This window comes from Oreochromis niloticus, linkage group LG10 (genome assembly GCF_001858045.2).
Source record: "Oreochromis niloticus isolate F11D_XX linkage group LG10, O_niloticus_UMD_NMBU, whole genome shotgun sequence".
Taxonomy (NCBI): domain Eukaryota; kingdom Metazoa; phylum Chordata; class Actinopteri; order Cichliformes; family Cichlidae; genus Oreochromis; species Oreochromis niloticus.
In genome coordinates this window covers 19,180,732-19,200,539 of record NC_031975.2, presented here as the reverse complement: position 1 = coordinate 19,200,539, position 19,808 = coordinate 19,180,732, and the positions used below count along the sequence as shown (strand labels likewise).

The 19,808-nt window shown below is 42.3% G+C and overlaps 1 protein-coding gene across 4 annotated transcripts; it reads left to right on the top strand.

The window, feature by feature from the left end:
* The first annotated feature begins 1,916 nt into the window (after nucleotides 1-1,916).
* On the top strand, nucleotides 1,917-16,639 carry slc7a3a (solute carrier family 7 member 3a). 4 transcript variants are annotated; one of them, XM_003446951.5, is made up of 12 exons: nucleotides 1,917-2,050; nucleotides 9,047-9,681; nucleotides 9,808-9,969; nucleotides 10,489-10,672; nucleotides 10,758-10,873; nucleotides 11,446-11,668; nucleotides 11,755-11,894; nucleotides 12,204-12,306; nucleotides 12,611-12,834; nucleotides 13,361-13,527; nucleotides 13,660-13,768; nucleotides 13,874-14,025. In XM_003446951.5, the coding sequence occupies exons 2-12, from the start codon at nucleotides 9,315-9,317 to the stop codon at nucleotides 14,023-14,025; spliced, it is 1,947 nt and encodes a 648-aa protein (XP_003446999.1). In that variant the 5' UTR covers nucleotides 1,917-2,050; nucleotides 9,047-9,314. The 4 variants fall into 4 exon arrangements, with proteins under 4 accessions (XP_003446999.1, XP_005452654.1, XP_025766512.1 ...); XM_005452597.4 differs by lacking the exon at nucleotides 1,917-2,050 and adding an exon at nucleotides 2,620-2,996; XM_025910727.1 differs by lacking the exon at nucleotides 1,917-2,050 and adding an exon at nucleotides 3,068-3,089.
* Nucleotides 16,640-19,808: the final 3,169 nt, after the last annotated feature.

The window sequence follows — 19,808 nt, the reverse complement described above, 5'->3', positions numbered from 1 at the left end:
CTTTGCAAGATTGATTCATTTTAAGTTCATTTAAATTGGTTGGTTTTTTGGCACTGACCCGGCTTTTAAGCCACATGGGTGGAGGCTGAGGCTTTTGGGAAGGCCATTACAGAAGCTTAATATTAGCCTGTTTTATCCATTCAAATAAACTGTCCTGTTGGAACATCCAGTTGTGTCTAAGTTTCAACCATCTAGCTGTTGATTTGACGTTAAGGAAATAATTTGAAGGTTGTCCTCCTTCATTATTCCATCCACTTTGCGCAGTGTACCAGTACCTCTGGCAGCAACACAGCCCCAGAGCATGATGCTACCACCAACGTGCTTCACAGTTTGTACAGTGTTCTTAGGTTTGAAAGCCTTACCTTTATTCCTCCAAACATACTTCTTTTCATTGTGAACAGCTCAATCTTTGACTCATTTGACCATAAAACTTTTCTCCATAGGACATTTGGCTTGTTCATGCGGTCAGACAGAAATTTCACTTGAAGTTGAAAATATTAATTTTGGAGTGGGTCTTCTTATTGGTCAGCACTCTCTCAGCCCCTGGTGTTACAAAATTCACTTCACTGTGAACAGTGATGCTGCTGTTCCAACATTTTCCAGATAATGGCAGGCTTGAGCCTTGGTGGTTTTTCGGTTGTTTCTGAACATCCTAATCGATTTCCTCTCATCTGAGGGTGACTGTTTGGGTCTTCTTCCAGATCTTAACAAAGTGGTGATACATCCAAATATCTCACACTTAGATTTGTTTGAACTGATGATCTTTGAATCTGCAGTCGTTTAGAAATGGCTCCAGGAGCCAGATCCGACTTATGTAAATCTACGGTTCTGCTACATGGATTTTCACTTTTACTTCCATTACTGGGAGTACTGCTCAGTCCAATGAGCACTCTTAAACGAGTCCTTTTCATACTGACAAAGTCTTTCCTCACCACTGAGAACAGGCTTTGCCCTTGTCAAGTTAAAAGACAAAGTTCCTATTTTTAAATATGTATACTGTACAATCATTCCACCTTGGAAAAAGAACAGTTAACAAGAAAACAAAACAAAATTTAAAAAAAAAATCATTTAAAGCCCAAAATTACCTTGACATTCGCGTCCAAGATGAGGGTTAGGATGTAAACATGTGTCACAATTGAAATATTTTGCTTATGTGCTATTTCTAAGATCAGTATTATACTGTAAAGTCTGCCTGATGCAATATTGATCTATCTTCGATACTTTTTCAAAGCTACCACTCAGTAATTTTGTTTACCCTGTGAGGTATTTCTTTAATTCTGATGCCACTCGGTCTTCACGTTGCATCAGACGTCACAGATGATGCCAAACAGACCAACACTCATCCATGCAGCTACACACTGTAAGCTGCAGTGCACACACACACACTGCAAAGAGGCAGCGAACAGACTATCAGAGAAACATAATTGATAATTGAATTTCATCAGACCACATGTGAGATGAGATTTTTATTATTATTATTATTATTGCATAATTAAACCTAAATAAGTGTGTATCATAAGAGCAGCTTGAGCTAAAATTACTTTATTTGACACCATTGACCTTCAAGAATGGGCAGGTCACCAAGTGCACATACACATGAAAGAAATTGTTTATATTTCCCCCATTTTTCTTTTAATCTGTGAAACAAAGCAGCAGCGGATATAGTGCACGGTCGGAGTCACAGCCTATACATAGCTTTCCACGAGGGGGGTCCAAATATGGGCATCGCTACTACAGCATGCGCTCATATACAGTATCTCTGTTTATCCCGAATTTGTCTTGTAAAGCTCTTGTAGGCGACATAAAGTATATCAAAGTATACAATATACGATTACTTCACTACTGCCTTTTCAGAAAGTACAGGCTTCTAACTTCCATTCATGAGTGGAAAGCTCCACCTTGTGATGACGTCATTTGTACACATCCTCGACTGGTAAAAACCGCAACAGCGAACGTCGCGGGTTGTTTCATCATCTGTTCAGACGCCGCTCCTATCTGTCGTCTTTCTTCCTCTCTCCACTCACTTTAAAACAACGAGAAGACATTAAAGGTAACGACGTCTGCTTTTATTTAACACAACAGAAACGCGTTTTTAATCTAAGATGTACTGTAGTGACATTTTTCTATCTAAACTCGAGCTTGTACTTACGATATAGTAAACTGATGCAATCCTCCTCGTGTGTTGTCGGATGTAATTGGCGCAATGTTGAACAAGAACAGGACGTCCCTGTTCTTGAGCAGCTCTATTATGTTTTAAATTCAAATATTTTAATGTGTTTTTTCCCTAACCGAGCGTGAAAAAAGTGTCCCGGTTATTCACTGTACTTTCCGCTTTAATTTGTCATTTGAGCGGGGACTCCGCTGTCTGCGCGTAACGTTACCCGGAAAACTGAGCAGAAACAAGAAACTTAATGAAAGGCGACCATTGTGGAAAAGGTGTTTAATTTGTTTCCATCTTTTTTTTCAGCACACTCGGACGCTTATCCGTGTTATTAATCGTGGTTTTCATTCATTGTTTTGGTCGTGGTGGGCTAGCACGCCGTGCTACTAGCGTGCTACAGAGGCGTGGAATGACCGTAAATGGTGCCTTTAAAGACCCCCATAGCGCCGAATTTTTGAGAATCGCATGCATTATTCTCAAAGAGCATGAATCTTTAAAAATAATAATAATAACAACTTAGCTATTTTACGTGCATATTTAAACTGAGCTCACCCATCCAGAGCCACTGCAGGAACTCGATTTGTAAGATTTTCTTTGTAAAGCCTAATCACTGAATACCAATGCAACATTTACTTTTATGTGCAAACGTTATCCAGAAGATTGTTAAATCCAAGCCTGAGCCCTAACGTCGCACTTAAAAAGACCACCAACGTTAAAACCACCGCCATTTCCCGCTTTCTTGCGTCAGGTATGAAATGTATTAAAGCCAATTGCTGCACTTCCTATATTGTTGAAAGCAACACTGGCACCACACGAGAGCTTCCCAGCCACGTAGGTAGGTCAGTGGTGTTTCGGTCGCTTGACAGATGGGGTATTTTATCCATATGGATAGCTGAACAACGCCCAGTGTGGTCGGCACTGCTCGTGGGTAAAAATATTTTAAAATCGTGATTTTATTTTATTTTATTTTTCTGGTAACCTCGTGCGCGAGTGGCAAAGGGAGAGACGTCCTCCTTCCGGGTAATGTCACCTCAGGAAGGTGTGCCATTTGTGTTGCATCAGCCAGTTGAAAGCCAAGCTTTAGCTGGAGTAACTAATGATCAACTGCATTAATTGTATTGGAGACAAGGGTGTAGAGTCAGATAAGAGTGTGTGTCGAGAGTATTCACACCTGCTTGACTGTGTTATTGTGGTTTCAAGGGGTCAGGTGCAGAGGTTGTATAACCTTGTACCAGAATGCCACGTTACTTTAGGGGCGGAAATCGCGTAAATTCGGTTTTGAAAAAACAAAACAAACTCACCTTTTTTTTTTTAGTATAATAATATAATAACAACACATAGCAACATAAATCTTACAGCTCAGTGTTATTTTTCACAGGTATCCGTCCAGTTTTTGTGGGACGCTTCCTTCTGTTTGTTTTGTTCATTCCATTTGCATCAAACTAAATATTACTAATATCTCTCACCGTCAACAAAACCCCTCAGAGCTATGATTTACAGCAGGGTGTACCCGATAAACTGCAGCAGTGTGAAGCTGTAATAGTCAGAGTGTGTGCCTTTGATCTGTGAATGGAGATTTCTCTCATCATTGGTTGTTTGAATGAAAGGCTCATAAAGCGAAGTGAAGCAGAAATTTTGTGTGCATGTGTGTGTGTCATTGCAGGAAGGGTGTGTGCTAGTCCGCATCAAAGGGTCTTCGTGTGACATGGGAACATTTTGACTATGGTTAAATCAAAACATTCAATAACAGGGGAAGGGGGGGGGGTGCAAATGCTGCCAAACTCAAGAAAGATTGCACGTCTGTTGTGCTACAATGCAGCACATTTCGGCGTGAGTGTGTGACAAATTGGTAGTTTTGTCCTGCTCTTGTCATATCTGATGATGTTAATGGTGTTGGCAGTGGTCATGGGAAAGCGGGCAGGCTGTCGGTTTGTCACATTCCATTTCACAGCGAGTCCGGTTTTTGGCAAGAGGGGTGGTCTCCCCGCCAGGTGATCTGTGGGGTCGTCCAGTTCAGTCTCCACGGTTCGTCTTTCTTCACTCGGCCTTTTTGTTAACCCGCTGTGCACCTCATATCATCTTTATTGTCCCTGAGTCTAAATGTACTGTTCCTGGCTTCAAACAGCCGGGAAATAAAAGCACTGTGTTTGAGAGGATGTAGAGCAAGCCGTGATACGATGTACACTCCAAATAGATCCAGCCCCACTTTGCAGGGAGCTGAACTTGGTGTTTGTTCAACTGCTGCACCCCACAGATTAACTGCAGTTGATATTTGGGAGTAACACTAAAGATGTGGATTATTTTGGCAATATTTTGCTAAATAAATCCAGCAGTGGATTTCACAAACTAGTGAGCAGCATAGAGTGAAGACACAGCTTGACTCGGTATCGCTGTAGAGTCTGCTTAATGTGCTTCACAGAGTGCTAGCATTGTAAATAAGAGTTTTTGATAATATGGGTTCTGGCATAATTTCTAAAGTACCCCATTATGTTCTGTTTAAAAAAAAAAAAAAAAAAAACTGGTTTAATTAAACAACATGCACATTGTCCGTTCTGGCTTTTCAAATAGGATGTCACTCACTCACTCAAACGCTCTTTTGGTTTATCGCCAAGATCCCGAGGCTGCCTTTTTTAGAGATCTTTGTGACCAAAAGCACATTTCCCTTCAGTGTTTGGAAATTGAGATGTTCATAAAATTAAAATTATTCAGCAAGAGTTCTGCCTCACAGGGGGCCGATTGATTATTGGAGTTTTTCTGTAGAATCTGCCTTGAGGCGACTGCTGTTGGTTTTTTTGGTGCTATATAAATAAAATTGAATTTCTCATCCTATCAGCAGCAGTGGTTATTTGTCAACAGTGGCAGTCAAAACAAAGCCATGTGTTGCTCATGAGGATAGAATAAGGAGCAGCAACAGACTGTAATGAGGTTAGCAGGTTTGTTACTACTTCAAATAATCCTCTTAGTCCTTGGAAGCACTTGCGCCAATGCTAAGTCAAGTAACAGGACTATTATCCCTGAAGCCTGTTGTAACCGGACCGTTGTTGGCCAGAGCTGCTGGTCATAGTCCCCCAGCATAAAGAGCCTTTTAGTTTGGTCCTCAAAAAACAACAATAGTGCTCTAGCTTAGTTTTAAAAAGGAGATTACAAACACAGAAGTGATCTTGGCAACAAGATTCACGCATCATCTTTGGCTTTCCATGGAAAGTCTTGTGTTTTCACTTTAATAGCAGGAGCATGGGGGGGAAAAGGGGGAAAGGGAGAAAAAAAATCCCTGCTGGTTATAACGTTAGTCTTTCATACAGGCGTGTGTGGGCTAGTGGAAGACGCAGAGAGTACATTTGTGAGCCACACCTCCGCACAACCTGCCCCACTTGCACAAATGGGCACCCTCGTGAAAACCACAAGGGAAAGATTAGCAACAAGCTGACGTGACAGAGGCGGCATCCGGGGCTATGGTGTCTCGCTTTAATGAGACCACCCTTAATTATGCTCAAACAGTAAGAGCGCACGCGCATGTGTATGTGTGTCCTAATAAAAAAAGAAAAATCATTCCCTTTTGCACGGTTGCCATTGTCCCCACTGTAGGGTCCCGTGTAGCGTTGGGTGAACCCCCGAGGAGATCTAAGGCCGGTCTGGCACAGTAGTTTGGTAATAAATGTTTATTGACAGGACACCGACCACCTTAGATCTCAGTTCCTGGTGTGCGAGTGGGAAATGCTGCTGGAATGTCACACCAAGTGGGGAGCGGGAGCATTTCCATCATGTACCAGTTTCCCATCAGTCTTCAGAGGGGAGAGTGTTTATTATGGCAATCGTCAGGTGCTCTCTGTGCTGTTTTTATTTCATTGTTTGACAGTGTTTTGAGTTTTTTCTCCCAACACTTAACTGTACCAGACAGGATATTCTCTTTTGAAATAGTAAGCCTAGAAATGCTTTGATAGTCCGTTTCTGTTGTTTTTGCAGTATTAATAGAATATTGTCATTGTACTGAAACATCGTGAGAGCTGGGGAAAAGGAAAAAGACTAAAATTGGATCATAATGCCGCCACAGCTGAATGTACATTGCTTTCATTTTTATGAAATTATACACCTGAAATAAGTTTTCAAGGCAGAAAGATAAAGAAGCACAAACCTCAAAAGTCCACTGTACATGCCGTAGTTCTCGATTCTCCTTTTTTTTTTTCTTTTCTAGTGGTCACGTTCTCAGCATGGATTCAATTTCACTCTGAGAACTTCACCCTAATGTGTGAAAAGCAGTAGAGAGTTTAATACATTCATGATGTGAGCAGGGGACTTTTTTCCTATTTTTATTTATTTATTTTATCCCTGAAGCTCATTGGACAGAAGGTGGAGGACAAAAACCCTTAAACAGCACTGCTCAAAATGGTACTGTGTGGCCCTTCGTCTTCAGTTTTTACACACTTAATAGGCATTAAAGGGCGTTTTTGATGTGGCCGTCCTCGCTGTGCCACTGATTCAGTCCGATCTTTGCCGCTGGGTTAGGATTTCACTTCTCCTCCTCCTCTTTGCAGACTGATCTGTGAAGTGACTGAGAGGCCTGACATGGGAAAGAATCGGGTGTCGTTGCAGTAATAGCCTCAGACATGGTAACGTGTAGCTTTTAACGCTGCTCCGCCCTCAAAATCCTGACTTCAACCCTTCTCCTGGAGAAACTGGAGATCAGTTGCACACCAAGAAAGAATGTTTCATTGATTGTTCTTTATTTATTATTCTTGATTATTGTTTGTCATATCTTATAGTTTAAAGGTGCGGCCTGTGGGCCCAGTGCTGGACTTGAATTTATCAAACCCTGCCCTAATGAGTTGTGTGAGCTTTTAATCACCAAAAAGCTCAATGTTTTTGTATTTTCTGTTCGTAGATATGCCTCATGATGCAATATCATTCACCTTGATCCAGTATATTATTTTGCTTTAAATGTTAATGGTTAACCATAAGTATAGTATTTTGCTGATAAGATAAAAGTTTACAGCGTTCTTATTGCTCTGAGCATGTTTTTGACTCGTGGACCTGCATGTGCGTAAAAGACTGTTTACTGTAAATAACAGAGAGTGAGTACATCTAACATGTAAAGTTTAATATTTCTCTGTAATCTCAGTGACACTGCAGAAACCAGGTCCACGAAAAAAAAAAAGGGTGTAAAAACAGCACGACGACATGATGCATTGAGCCATTTTAGACAAGACAAATGTGTGATTGCTACTTCCTGCAAGTCACACTGTGTCGTTCTCTCTCACACCCTGCTCGATTTGCAAATCTCTGGTCTCCGTGTAGCTTTTCTGTGGACATCTGACAGCTTTAACCCCACAATGTGACACGTTACTTCTGAAAAGCATGCATGATTTAGCAGCATGACAGTGAGTTCTGGCTGCTGGCGATCAATTTTATTTTGTTTTTAATCTCAGAAAGAGCTGCAAGACATTTAGCATTTTGTTAGTGTTGCGTAAAGCCAAAACCAGTCTATCCAGTTTTTAAGCACATGGATTTCTCTCTCCTCTGCTTTCCATTTGGAGTACAAGACATCTTATTTAGATAATCAAATTACTACTACTGCTGCTGCTACTACTACTACGACTACTACTAATACAACTACTTTTACAAAGCAAGACTTGAGTCTCAAACGGCACTATGAGAACTCTGAATAATCTAAATTTGACTCAAGGTGGTCAGGCAACATTTTTTGGGAGTGTTCAGCGTGTTGCTTGTACACACAGTGTATATACCAACCAAAAGGTTGTTGAACTGGAGGCCTCGGCCGTTTACCTTCACTCACTTTTTTGGCACACGTACACGTGTCAGTAACCTCGATTTTTAGTTACATTCATTCAGTTATTGACGTCACTCCTGCTTCTGCCAATATAAATCTGTCCAGCCCCCCTCAGACAAACAGAAAAACAGTGTCTGTTTGGGTCACATGTCGCACAAAGTGTCCTTGGCATATTATGAAGCTGCTTTTGTGTGTTGAAGAAACTGGTGTAATGGTTATCTTTCACTCTGAGATCTTGGCAAGTCAACCCACAACAGGCACAAAATGTGTTGCTGGTGTCCTTCGGGTGGTTCATTGTGTTATTTTCTCAATCAGATCACTTATAATGCACGTGACAGTGAAAACAGTGTATTACATTCTGATTAGTGAAACGGCTCTGTCACGAGGTTGTGCTGGAACCTATGTTGTAGTAGTAGTAGTAGTCTTATCGAGCTGCTGTCCTCCTTTCCCAGGCATTTCCCCGTCTACTTCTAACTGCTTTAAAAAAACATAGGGCGATTGACTCCTGGTATTTTCTCGCAGTAAGGGAGTGGTGAGGAATAAGGTTAGGTGTTCTATCAAAAAAATGTTGTATTATTTTTAGGGGTGTGTACCATGGAAGGTTTATTTGTCCAGGCAAACTTGAGATTTGATTAAAGCCTAACAGGATAACACTCGGATTTCTTTTGTCTTCATGGTTCCTTTGCGTCCCACTGTGTCTCGTGATGTGTAACTATGCTTTAAAAGGTGGGAGTATTCCAGTGCAGTTTGCAACATCTCCGGGGCTACCTTGGTTCACTTGAAACACACCTAAAAACCTGCCGGGACATTGCGTATGATACAATTTATTTGTGTAGCCCAGCTGGGAGCGATTGTGTTGCAAGGGTTGATACATTCTCCAAGCACTTCAGCGTTTTGTTTTGTTTTGTTTTGTTTTGTTTTTTTTAAACCCTGCCAGTTTGAACACCTTCCTGGAAAAAAACTTTGCTACTTGGAAAAAGCCAAGTTTTCATAATCCCTCTGCACCATGCCAAGCACAAGAAGCTGTAAGAAGCGTAAGCTCTGGCTCTTACTGAATAGTGCCCTGTTTTGAGCTCTTGTTTTCTTGTGTTTCCTCACAGGTAATCTGCTGCTGCTGCAAAATTCTGTGACCACAGCCTTTGATTCAACACAGAGATCAGGAAGTAGCAACTGTGGCCTGGCTGATACGAACACGAAGGGAGCAATACTTGACGAGTAACTTACCCATCCCATCTGTCCAAACTTCTCCTGTACCTGCCGGTCACACGTGTTCTGTTTAAGCTGTGTCAATCACACACACACGCACTCACACTAGAAGGATTTAAAACGCATAGCCTGCTTCTGCGCCCACACACAGTCACAGCAAACATGGCCAGCCATCTGTCCACCTTTGGCAAAATCCTGCTGCGTCGCAGGAAACTAGACTTGTCAAGTGTAGAGACCCAGTTCGCCCGCTGCTTGTCCACCCTGGACCTCATTGCCTTGGGAGTGGGCTCCACGCTGGGTGCCGGTGTCTACGTCCTCGCCGGTGAGGTTGCGCGAGAGAAGGCGGGACCCGCCATTGTGCTCTGCTTCCTCATCGCCGCTCTGTCCTCCATGCTGGCCGGCCTGTGCTACGCCGAATTTGGCGCCCGTGTCCCTAAGACGGGCTCTGCATACCTGTACAGCTACGTGACAGTCGGAGAAATCTGGGCCTTCATAACAGGATGGAATCTCATCTTGTCTTATGTCATAGGTGAGCCTCAGTTTCACTAGACTGAGATGTGCCATAGAAATCCACACATTAGGAGTCATATCTTGTCACCATATTCTTAAATAATCTATGGTATTTTTATTTATTTATTTTGTTTCCTTCTTTTAGGTACAGCCAGTGTAGCCCGGGCTTGGAGTTCAACCTTTGACAACCTGGTGGAACAAAAGATCTCGGGCTTCTTTAAAGCCTCCATGGCAATGAAGGTGCCAGGCGAGGTGCTGGCAGAGTACCCGGACCTGTTTGCCCTCATCCTGGTGCTGCTGCTCACTGGTGAGTCTGCTTATTCTTAGTGCTATGAGGGGATAACTTGCTCAATAATAAGGACGTTTTTGGGATATAAAAAAACTTGAGCAGTCCAATAAAGGACCGTCTGCCTTCATTGTAACTGCTTTAAACTCATGAAGCTGTTTGAGCATCAGACACTGCTTCACTTGATTGGAAACCCTTACTGTTAGTAGCATTTTAATCCGCACAAGTCTGTTTATTCTTCCAAAGATGACCCACTGAAACCTCCAATATCGAATACTTTTCTCATTTAAAATTAGACTGTCAGCTTGGTCGTTGCACACCGCACTAAAGTAGCCGATTGCAAGCATTGCATCCAAATCATTGCACAACACTTTTCACACTAACATCACAGCTAGAGTGGCCTGCCAGTAGCAGTGTTAGAATGAATTGGTGTCGCTGACTGATGGTTTGTTGGAAGTGAAGTATGAAAATGTCCACCCACGTAGCAGGATGTGTTGTTGAAGCTTCTCTCTCCTGTCTCCGTCTACTTCCTGCCCTCAGGACTTCTGGCCTTTGGCGTGAGTGAGTCGGCTCTCGTGAACAAAATCTTCACTGGGATCAATCTGGTGGTTTTGGGGTTCGTTATTATCTCTGGCTTCGTTAAAGGGGACACTAATAACTGGCATCTGACAGAGAACGACTACAGGGAATTCATAAACGGCACCAATGGCAGCAGGGCGCTGAAGTGAGTGTTTGATGGCTGATTTACTTCTCTGATCCAATTCTCTTTTTATTGTTTAACTTCATGTTTCTTCTCATCTGCCTCCCAGGTTGGAGGAAGAATACGGCACTGGTGGGTTTGCCCCATTTGGACTTAATGGAGTTTTGTCCGGTGCAGCCACGTGCTTCTATGCCTTTGTGGGCTTTGACTGCATTGCCACAACAAGTAAGTAGTTTTGATGGTTATGAAGAGTGTTGCGTTACCTAAAACTTGCTTCTCTTGGTTGGGTAATCGCCCCTCACATGCAGTCGTGGTCTTGTGTGTGTTGTGTTTTCGTTTTGACCGAATTAGTTTTTTGTTTTTAATTTCCTGACTTAATGTGTGCTTTGAGGGTGACTAAGCATAAGCATGATTGTTAAGCATAAAGTTGATAAGTATTTTCCTTTTATTTCGCTTCGTAAATTAAACACTCCTGCACAGTTCTGGTGATTTTCCTTTGTAAGGCCAGGAACTCTTTGGTGCGTGCCAACATTGTTTTGTTTTGTTTTTTTCTATGCAGGGAAAACCCCGCCCTTGGATAGCGCACACACTAACATAATCGGCTTTTAAAAGTCTTTTTTTTTAAATTCAGTCTATCAAGGATGTTCTTTTTCTTATCTTTTAATTCTTGGCTGATGCAACTTTGAGTGAAATGTGAGCTGTGTCACCCACTGTGTCAAGACGTTCAAGGGTTATTTAGGCACACCAGTGGGATCCCACTCATCTTTCTCTTGCTTTGTGTTCCCCGCTGTCCTCAGGCGAAGAGGCAAAGAACCCCATGCGCTCCATACCTATTGGCATCGTGGCCTCACTGCTCATCTGCTTTTTCGCCTACTTCGGCGTGTCTGCCGCTCTCACCATGATGATGCCGTACTACGAGCTGAACACTCAGAGTCCTCTGCCCGAGGCCTTCAGCTTTGTCGGCTGGGGTCCTGCTCGATACATCGTGGCTGTCGGTTCTCTCTGTGCTCTGTCCACCAGGTGAGGAAGGGATAACCCAAAACATCTAACATGTTTATGCTTACATGACTGTAAAATGTTAATGCAAACTTCCAATCCTCCCCCAGCCTCTTGGGCTCCATGTTCCCTATGCCCCGTGTTATTTACGCCATGGCAGAGGATGGGCTGCTGTTCCGATTTCTGTCTAAGATGAGCGCTCGCACAAAGACCCCTGTCCTGGCTACCATTGTTTCTGGTATTATTGCGGGTAAGATAAAGATACAACTTTCAGAGACATTTATGTTTGGGCATATTTCTCTTCATGTTTTGGACACGCAGATTTGTTTGTTTTGTTTCTTTGTTTACTGTATCAATTTACAGATACTGCTGGTATCAATCTCCTGTTACCAGCAGTATCTGTTGCTAGTTTTCCAAGTTCACAGAGCTTCCTGCTGCCTCAGCTCTGTCTAGCAGCCTATCTCACAGGCTGACATGTCAAGATCAATGCTAGTTTTGCAAATACTGATATTTTTGGTGCTTGCAGCTGTCTAAGATCTGGTCTTACTTCTCCTTCCAGCTCTGATGGCCTTTCTGTTCGACCTGGCAGCTCTGGTGGACCTCATGTCCATTGGAACCCTTTTGGCATACTCTTTAGTGGCCATCTGCGTCCTCATTCTCAGGTAAGCACCTTGATTGTCCACCATCAAATTCACACAGAGGCTTGTGAAGTGGTAATCGTGTGTTAAATACTCTGTAGCAGCTGATGCACTAATGCCATTGGCAAGCACCCATAAGTTTAAAAGCACAGTTATATCATAATCCGTGTCGAGCCAAAGAACAAGGGTGAAGGCAAGGAAGCTTTACTGGCTCTCACTTGGCTGTGGGCTCATTTTCATAGTAGCAATAAACAGGAAGCAATATATTTAAAGTAACAGAAGCAGTTGTGTGTGACGTCTATGTTAAGTCTCTCATTCATGCTTCTAGGTATCAGCCAGGTACCCTAAATTCACCCAGCCAGCTGGAGAAGCTTATGGAGGAATCGGAGAAGATGCCTGTGAGCGGAGGGGAGAGTGGTGATGAATATGACATGGAGATGGATCAGAGGCCACTAAAAGAGACATTCAGCTTCAAGCTGCTCTTCTGCCCAAGTGGAAAGATCCCCACAGTCCTGTCTGGGAAAATTGTCTACGCTACAACTGCTGTCATCTGTAAGTGTGTGAGCGAGAAGGCTACAACAATCAAGCGTGATGAAATATATGCTTTCCTTTGGAGTTTTAGGGTGGTTTCACACCTGCTGTGTTTAGTCCATGAATGTGGTCCAAACTAGGTGTATGTTGCAAGTGTGAGCTAACAGAACGCCCCATAGCCACATATGCTTTGTATTCTCAATGCGGGAAGGTGCTACAGATATCCAAAAGTCTGTGTGGGCTAGCAGCTAGCTGTGAAATGAACATAAAGTTCTCCATGTTGTCACATAGTCCGGAGCACGGAACCTTCTTCCTGTGTTTACTTTTGTTGCTCCGGCCCCAGACACACCTGGCCAATGAGCTGTCTGAACACTCTCACGTGGTTTGTAGTGATGCATTTTGGTTCTCTTCGATTTTTCTCTGTGTGAAACAGACCAAATTGCATGGGAAAGCTACAAGCTTACCAACTCATCATCTGATTTAGATCAGAATAAACTATAGGTGAAGTAACCAGTGTAAGTAACTTCATCTCCTGCTCTCCCTGCAGCGGTTTTGATGACTGTCCTGTGCGTCATCCTGGCCAACTGTTTGCCGGAGCTGCTCGCTGGATATTCGGGTGTGGTGGTGCCGTGCGTGATTTTAGCGGTGCTCTGTGCCGTCTGCGTGATCATCATCTGGAGGCAGCCGGAGAGCAAAGAGGCTCTCACCTTCAAGGTAACTTTCTATTTTTGGAAGCACAGGATGTTGTTGTTTCTGAGACTGACTGGTTGCGCACGCCTTTGGCACATGTTGTTACGATGTTATCTGAGAAAGTGTCTTAAGTTTGGCCTCTGTTCTCTCTTTAAGGTTCCTCTTCTTCCCTGGTTGCCCCTGTTCAGTGTTTTCGTCAACATCTACCTCATGATGCAGCTGGACTTGGGTACATGGTGCCGCTTCACCGTCTGGATGGCTTTGGGTACGTTCGAGCACTACACATCCTGTCCTTCCTTCTGTTGCTCCACATTAATGTGCCCGTTTTATAACTTCCATCTGCCTCTCCTTCTTCTTCTTCCCCCTTCAGGTTTTGCCATTTACTTCTTCTATGGTATTAAAAACAGCAACGAAAGCGGCAACAAGCCACCCCCACGCAAATACGAGCTCCCCGTGGAGAACAATACCCCGATTTACAAGGGTGCCCCCAACAGTGACGTGGAAGCAGGCAGCAGCCCTTGATGCAGACTGGCACAGACCTGGGGGAGCGTTGCAGAGTTTCCACACTCATGTTTGGCCACGTGGTTATAGCCAAATGCTGCAGTGTAGGCGGCTTGGAACACTGCCCTGGGTTTGAAGGGAGGAGAGGCAAGAAAATGCGACACACATCTTACCTCTGATTTTTAGAGGCTGATTTAACTTGATGGTTAGACACACTGACGGAGCCACTTCTCACTATGTGTCCGTTCTAACCTGTTTCTCCTTAGCCTTAGCCCTCTGGAGACATTTCGCTGCCTATGAGAAAATGCTTTGAATGGACCCAACTAACACCTATGAAGTCATGTTTTCAGTTATCAGAAGCCGTAAACTGGAAGAATGTTACACTTCTCATGTTTGCTTCCTTTTCCGTTACTCCCACCCCCCCATCCGGCCACAAAGAACCACAGTGTAGATCACTATGAATTATGACTTAAGCCAGTCAGTTTACAACTGTCAGCTACACTTCAAGTTTTCTTTTCTTTTCTTTTCTTTTCATTTCTTTTCTTTTCTTCTCTTTTCTTTTTTTTTTAATAAGCAGAAGGTGCAGACGCACTGTCCGTTAACCACCACAATCTTTCTGTAGAGTTCACCTTCCCTGCTTGTTTGCATCGGCCTGTTTTCTATGCCACACAAGGGGCACTGACGCTGTCAGGGCCTCGGTGCATTTAGGTCAGCAGCACGCGACGGATGCCATCTTACTCACTGTGCAGTTCAGTGTTGGAGTTGAAGTACATGCTTTACAGATTTTAAGGAGTTCATAAAGACACTACAGCCCTTGTTGGCCCCAACCCCAACTCCCAGAGACCCACCTTACAGCATGTGTACACGAAATCATTGTGGAATCGGTTAAATGCGCCCGTTTTGTTATTTTAGAAAATTAGATTTTTTTGGTTTGCATGTAGACTGCATTCCTACACATTTTGAGGCCTTTGATTTTAACCTGGTAAATTCAGGTTGTAAGCAAAGAGAAAGTAAAGTCAAGGTAACAAAGGAAAGCAGGAGTTGTGAGATTTTTGTTTTGTTTTTTCTCCTGTTTTCTGGTATTTAGAGGAGGATACCCCATCATCCATGTGTTTGGTTACAAATGTCTATTTTCCCACCCAAAAGCTTTTTCCAATGTCATGGAAAGCTCTCTATGAATTTTAAATGATCCGCGTAGACTTCCTGACAGAACTGCACCTGTGTGCCTCTTACCCTCGTCGCCCGATCCTGTGATGGATACTGAGAGTATTTTGGTGTCTGGGAGCTGGGGTTGTTTTCTGATAAAGGACCCATATTTAATCACTACTAAAACACATTTTTATTTTTATTTTTATTTTTTAATCTTATCACCTTTCTTTTGCTTTCTACTTCCTTGTGAAAACGAAGTCTTCTTGTTTCCTTTTTTTCACAAAGGTTCTTGTTTAGTTTCAATTGAAACTTGTTCTTGGCAGCTTTGTCTGTTGAGTACCCATCACATTTATCATTTTAAACTTTAATTTTACTGCATTTTTTTTCTTCCTTGGTATAAAATGTTAATATTTAAATGTTTATAGTATTGTTTGCTTTCTCTTTTTTTTTCTTTTCATATAAACTTTAATCAGTCAGTCTGCTTTTTAGATGTTAATGTATTTTAATTGTTACATGTACAGTTTAGAGTGCCGATCCCTGGGGCCTGTTTTGTTTTATTTTGTTTGGTTGGGGGGTTTTTTGTTTTTGTTTGACGACATTTTCAACAAAGACAATCGTCACATGATTTTAATTGTACTTCCTGACCAAATGATCTAGTTTTTGGGACCCGTGCGTTTTCCAGAAACAAGGAGTGACCCCTTAAAGCTGGTCTATAAATTATGTTTCAAACCTATTTTTGCCCATGTCAATAGTCAGTAACTTATTGTTAAAAGTATTTGTTTTTTGGGGGGGGGGTCCTAGTAAAGTGCTTTACTGTAGAGTGTACAGTATTTGTTTAAAACTGTATCTTTATTTGTATAATGCTGTAAATTATATGAATTGTTTCTCTAAAATATGACCAATTATAATTTGATACGGTGAGGGTTTGTAAATGACACTTGAAGGCATTTCACGAACACTTGATGCTGCTGGAAGCCACATGGAGGGAAAAAAATCCCCTTTTTTCTTCAGATAAAATGGTCCCAAAGAACGCTTTCCCATAAGACATGACGGAACTTGAAAATTAGTGGAGAGGGGAGTAGATTTGGATCTTTAGATGTTACTGAAGTATAAACTGGTGCCTGGAAAAATAAAAACCCATCTGTCTGCCTGTGGAAGGCGCTGCGGCTGCTAAGAGACTCAGTACTTTCAGTGTAAACCCCGCTCTACATTTTAATGCTGCTTGCTGGAAATTCATTATCTGAAGGTTTTGTGACGTGGCTGTGCCTCGTGTCACTCTGAGTTCTTTACAGCCAGCTCCTGTGCCTTTCACAAAAGGAAAAACAATCATCTCCTCTCTCTCTGCTGGCTCATTACCAGCAGCAAAATATTTCTTTTATATCCTGTACATATCGCTGCCATGTATAAATTTAGCTGTATTCTCAGTGTTTGTTTGTTTTCTTTTCTTTCTTTTTTTTAAATAAAAGTGATTGATGATTACACCTGATTTAACGTCTCTGTCTTGTGCACTGCTCGGTTTTCGTAGAAAAATGTCCGTATGGTTGGTTGTCTTGGAGGCGACTGAACCACATTTTTGTTTTTGCAATGAGTCATCGGTGACTCACGTAACTATGTCAACAATGCAGTCTTTATGAGTTATGCCAGGTGCCAACCCTTTTTAGGCAGTTTGACCAGCTTGGTAACGCAACTTTAACCAATTAAATTCTTACTCTGTTAAATTCTCACTATCGGCTCAAAAAGTTTAGACGGTTCGGTAAGAATTACCTCGTCGCATCATTGGATAATCACTGCAACCAAAAGAATTGACGATAAGACATTCACTGGACACTTTATTAGATACACCTCACTAGTATCAGGTTAGATCCCCTTTTACCTTCAGCACTCATAAGTATTCATGACATGGATTCAGCAGGTGGTGAGCACTGTTGTCTCACAGAAAGGTCCTGGATTCAAATCCACCATCTGGCCAGGGCGTTTCTGTGAGGAGCTTCCTTGTTCTCGCCGGCCTTCTCCCGCACTCCAAAGATCATTTGCATTGCCAAAACCAGTTTGAGATGATCTGAGCTTTGCTACGTGGTGCTTTGCAGCCATCAGACGCCAATAAATACTTATGCAGTATCTTTTCCTTGCAAACATCAGAGAAAACTGAAATATTAGGTATGAGAATTCTGACAAGATTAAAAGCGAGGAATAAATAAAATGTAGAATAAATTCAAACTATTTAAATACAACTAAAAATGAACACTAGGAAAAGATGCTTATAAAGGACAGCAGTGAAATGAGACAGAAAAGGCTTGCTCATAAAAACATGTCTTTAAGAAGGATTTGTAAGAATGATGTATGATAGTGAGATTGGGTTGGCTGTAGGTCAGGAAGTGGACTGTATATGTGATCCCCGGCTACTCCAGTCTGCATTTCAAAGTATGAACTCCTACGTGAGTGTGTGTACGACGTGCTCGGGTATGGAAATGGGTGAATGAGGCTTGTAGTAAGCAGTCCATGTACCTAAGAATGGTCACCCTTGGTTCTCAGTTAAGACTGTGGGATGGCCAGCAGAGCCTCAGCTGAGGTTATGACTTGAAATACACTTTAAGAGTCAACTATAAAATATTTAATGAAATTCTAAAATTAACAGATAACCAATGCAGAGAAGCTAAAATGGGAATTAATAACCATTAATTCAGTTTTATCCATATTTAGGTGCAAGAAGCTCTGTGTCATGCAGAATTTAATGTGGACACAGTCACTCACTGCACTGACTTTAAGATTTTTACTGGGGTTAAAAGAAATGTATGAGAGTGAAAACTCGTGCTATCCCCGCAGATGACATATACCAAGGGTAACATGTCCAAAGAAAGATGCCTGAGGACAGACCCCTGAGGTACCCCACACGTTACTTTCATTGATGGTGACGTCACGTCCCAGTGACAACAGTAAAAGACCTTTCCTGTGAATAAGAATAAATCCACCTAAATATTGAACCAGAAATTCGAGATGATTCAGAGAAATACAGCGATCCACAGTGTCAAACGCAGCACTCAAATCTAATAACACTAAAAAGATGACTAATCAACAGATCATTCATGTTAGGTCTAACTGTTGAATGTTGCCATTGTGTTTCTTAAATTTGTACAGTCTTATTTCAAGCAGTAGGATCAAAGCCATTCCTTTGATCCTGACCACCTCTAACCACTTTGTGCTGGGGGAGGTTTTATTGTAGATACATCCTATCTGAAAGATCTGTTTCTTGTGTTGTAAGCTTCCTGCTTTTATGACCTTTTTGGTCAGCAGGAGGTCACACAAACGCACCCCCAAAACACACACACACACACACATGCATACAGTACCTTGTCTTTGTAACCAAGGGGGGTTATGAGGGGAGGTACTATTGTTTTGTGTGAACTGTCTCTCAATAAAAGGCAGCGAGAGGAGGCCGGATTTGGGGTCATTTTCGTGATGGACTCAGATGAGGCCTCCCTTGCGCAAGTAATCGATCGATCGCTGACTGTCTTGTTTTCTTTCATGATGAATAAGTCTCTAGAACTAGCGGGGTTTGTGACAACAGACCCAACAATTCAGCTCTCTGATTCCTTTCTGTTTAAAAAAGCAATCAACTGTTCAGCACCGATCATTTCTAAAACCTTGGAGAGAAAGAAATCAAGAGAAGTGAAAAGTCCAGAGGGGTTTTCTTTCCCCCATAAAAGATTGTACAACTGTAGATTGTAGGATGTTAGATCTGATGCTGGTAGTTCTATTGATCACATTCCTCCAGAAAGGGGTCCATGGTTGATATGAGCGGTTATTTGTGGTACTGTTGCCATCCTACCAGCTTTAATAGCACTCTGGCTGTTCTCCTCTGACCTTTGCTACTTAAAAAGGCATGCTCTCCCAGAGAGCTACCACTTACTGGACATTTCCTTTTCTCTGGAGCGTTCTCTGTAAACCCTAGAAATGGAAAATCCCAGCACACTAGGAGATTCTGAAACACCAGCCTGTCTTTCTTCCCCATTCTGGTGTTCAGTTTCAACTTCAGCGGGATACCTTGAGCATGTCTACGTGCAAGTTGCTGCCACATGATTGAGCGATTGTTAACAAGCAACAAGAACAGGTGTACTTAATAAAGTTTCCAGTGAGTCGTCCTTACTTCAAGAGATTTAAATGCGACATTTTCCATCTTTTACTCCCCGGGAGGAATGTTTAGTTTTATTGGTTTGAAGCTGGGATAGATGTAGGGTTGCACTTCCATTTTCCATGCGACTGAATTTGAAAATCACAACAAAAATGTGGATTTTAACTTATTTGTCGGAGCATCTCACCTTCAGTAACAAGCTGATTATTCCAAAGATGATTTTCCTGTAAAAATAAAAAAATAAAAAAGGAACATATTTTGGAGAAGGAAGAGTGGAGTTGTTTCCTCCTCCTCTCTTCTCGACACACTAAGGCTGCGCTCTAGTGGTCACACACTGCAATGTGCCAATCTGGAAACAGTACAGCTGTGCGTAAGCTTAAAAACCTGCACAACAGTGAATCTCCAAAGAAAAACCTTTTCCCTTCCAGGCATTTATTTCCAGTGACAATCGATGTATATATAATGCCACAACAACATCAAACGGCCAACCTTGTCAGGATTTGGTTACAAATAAATTATTCACACG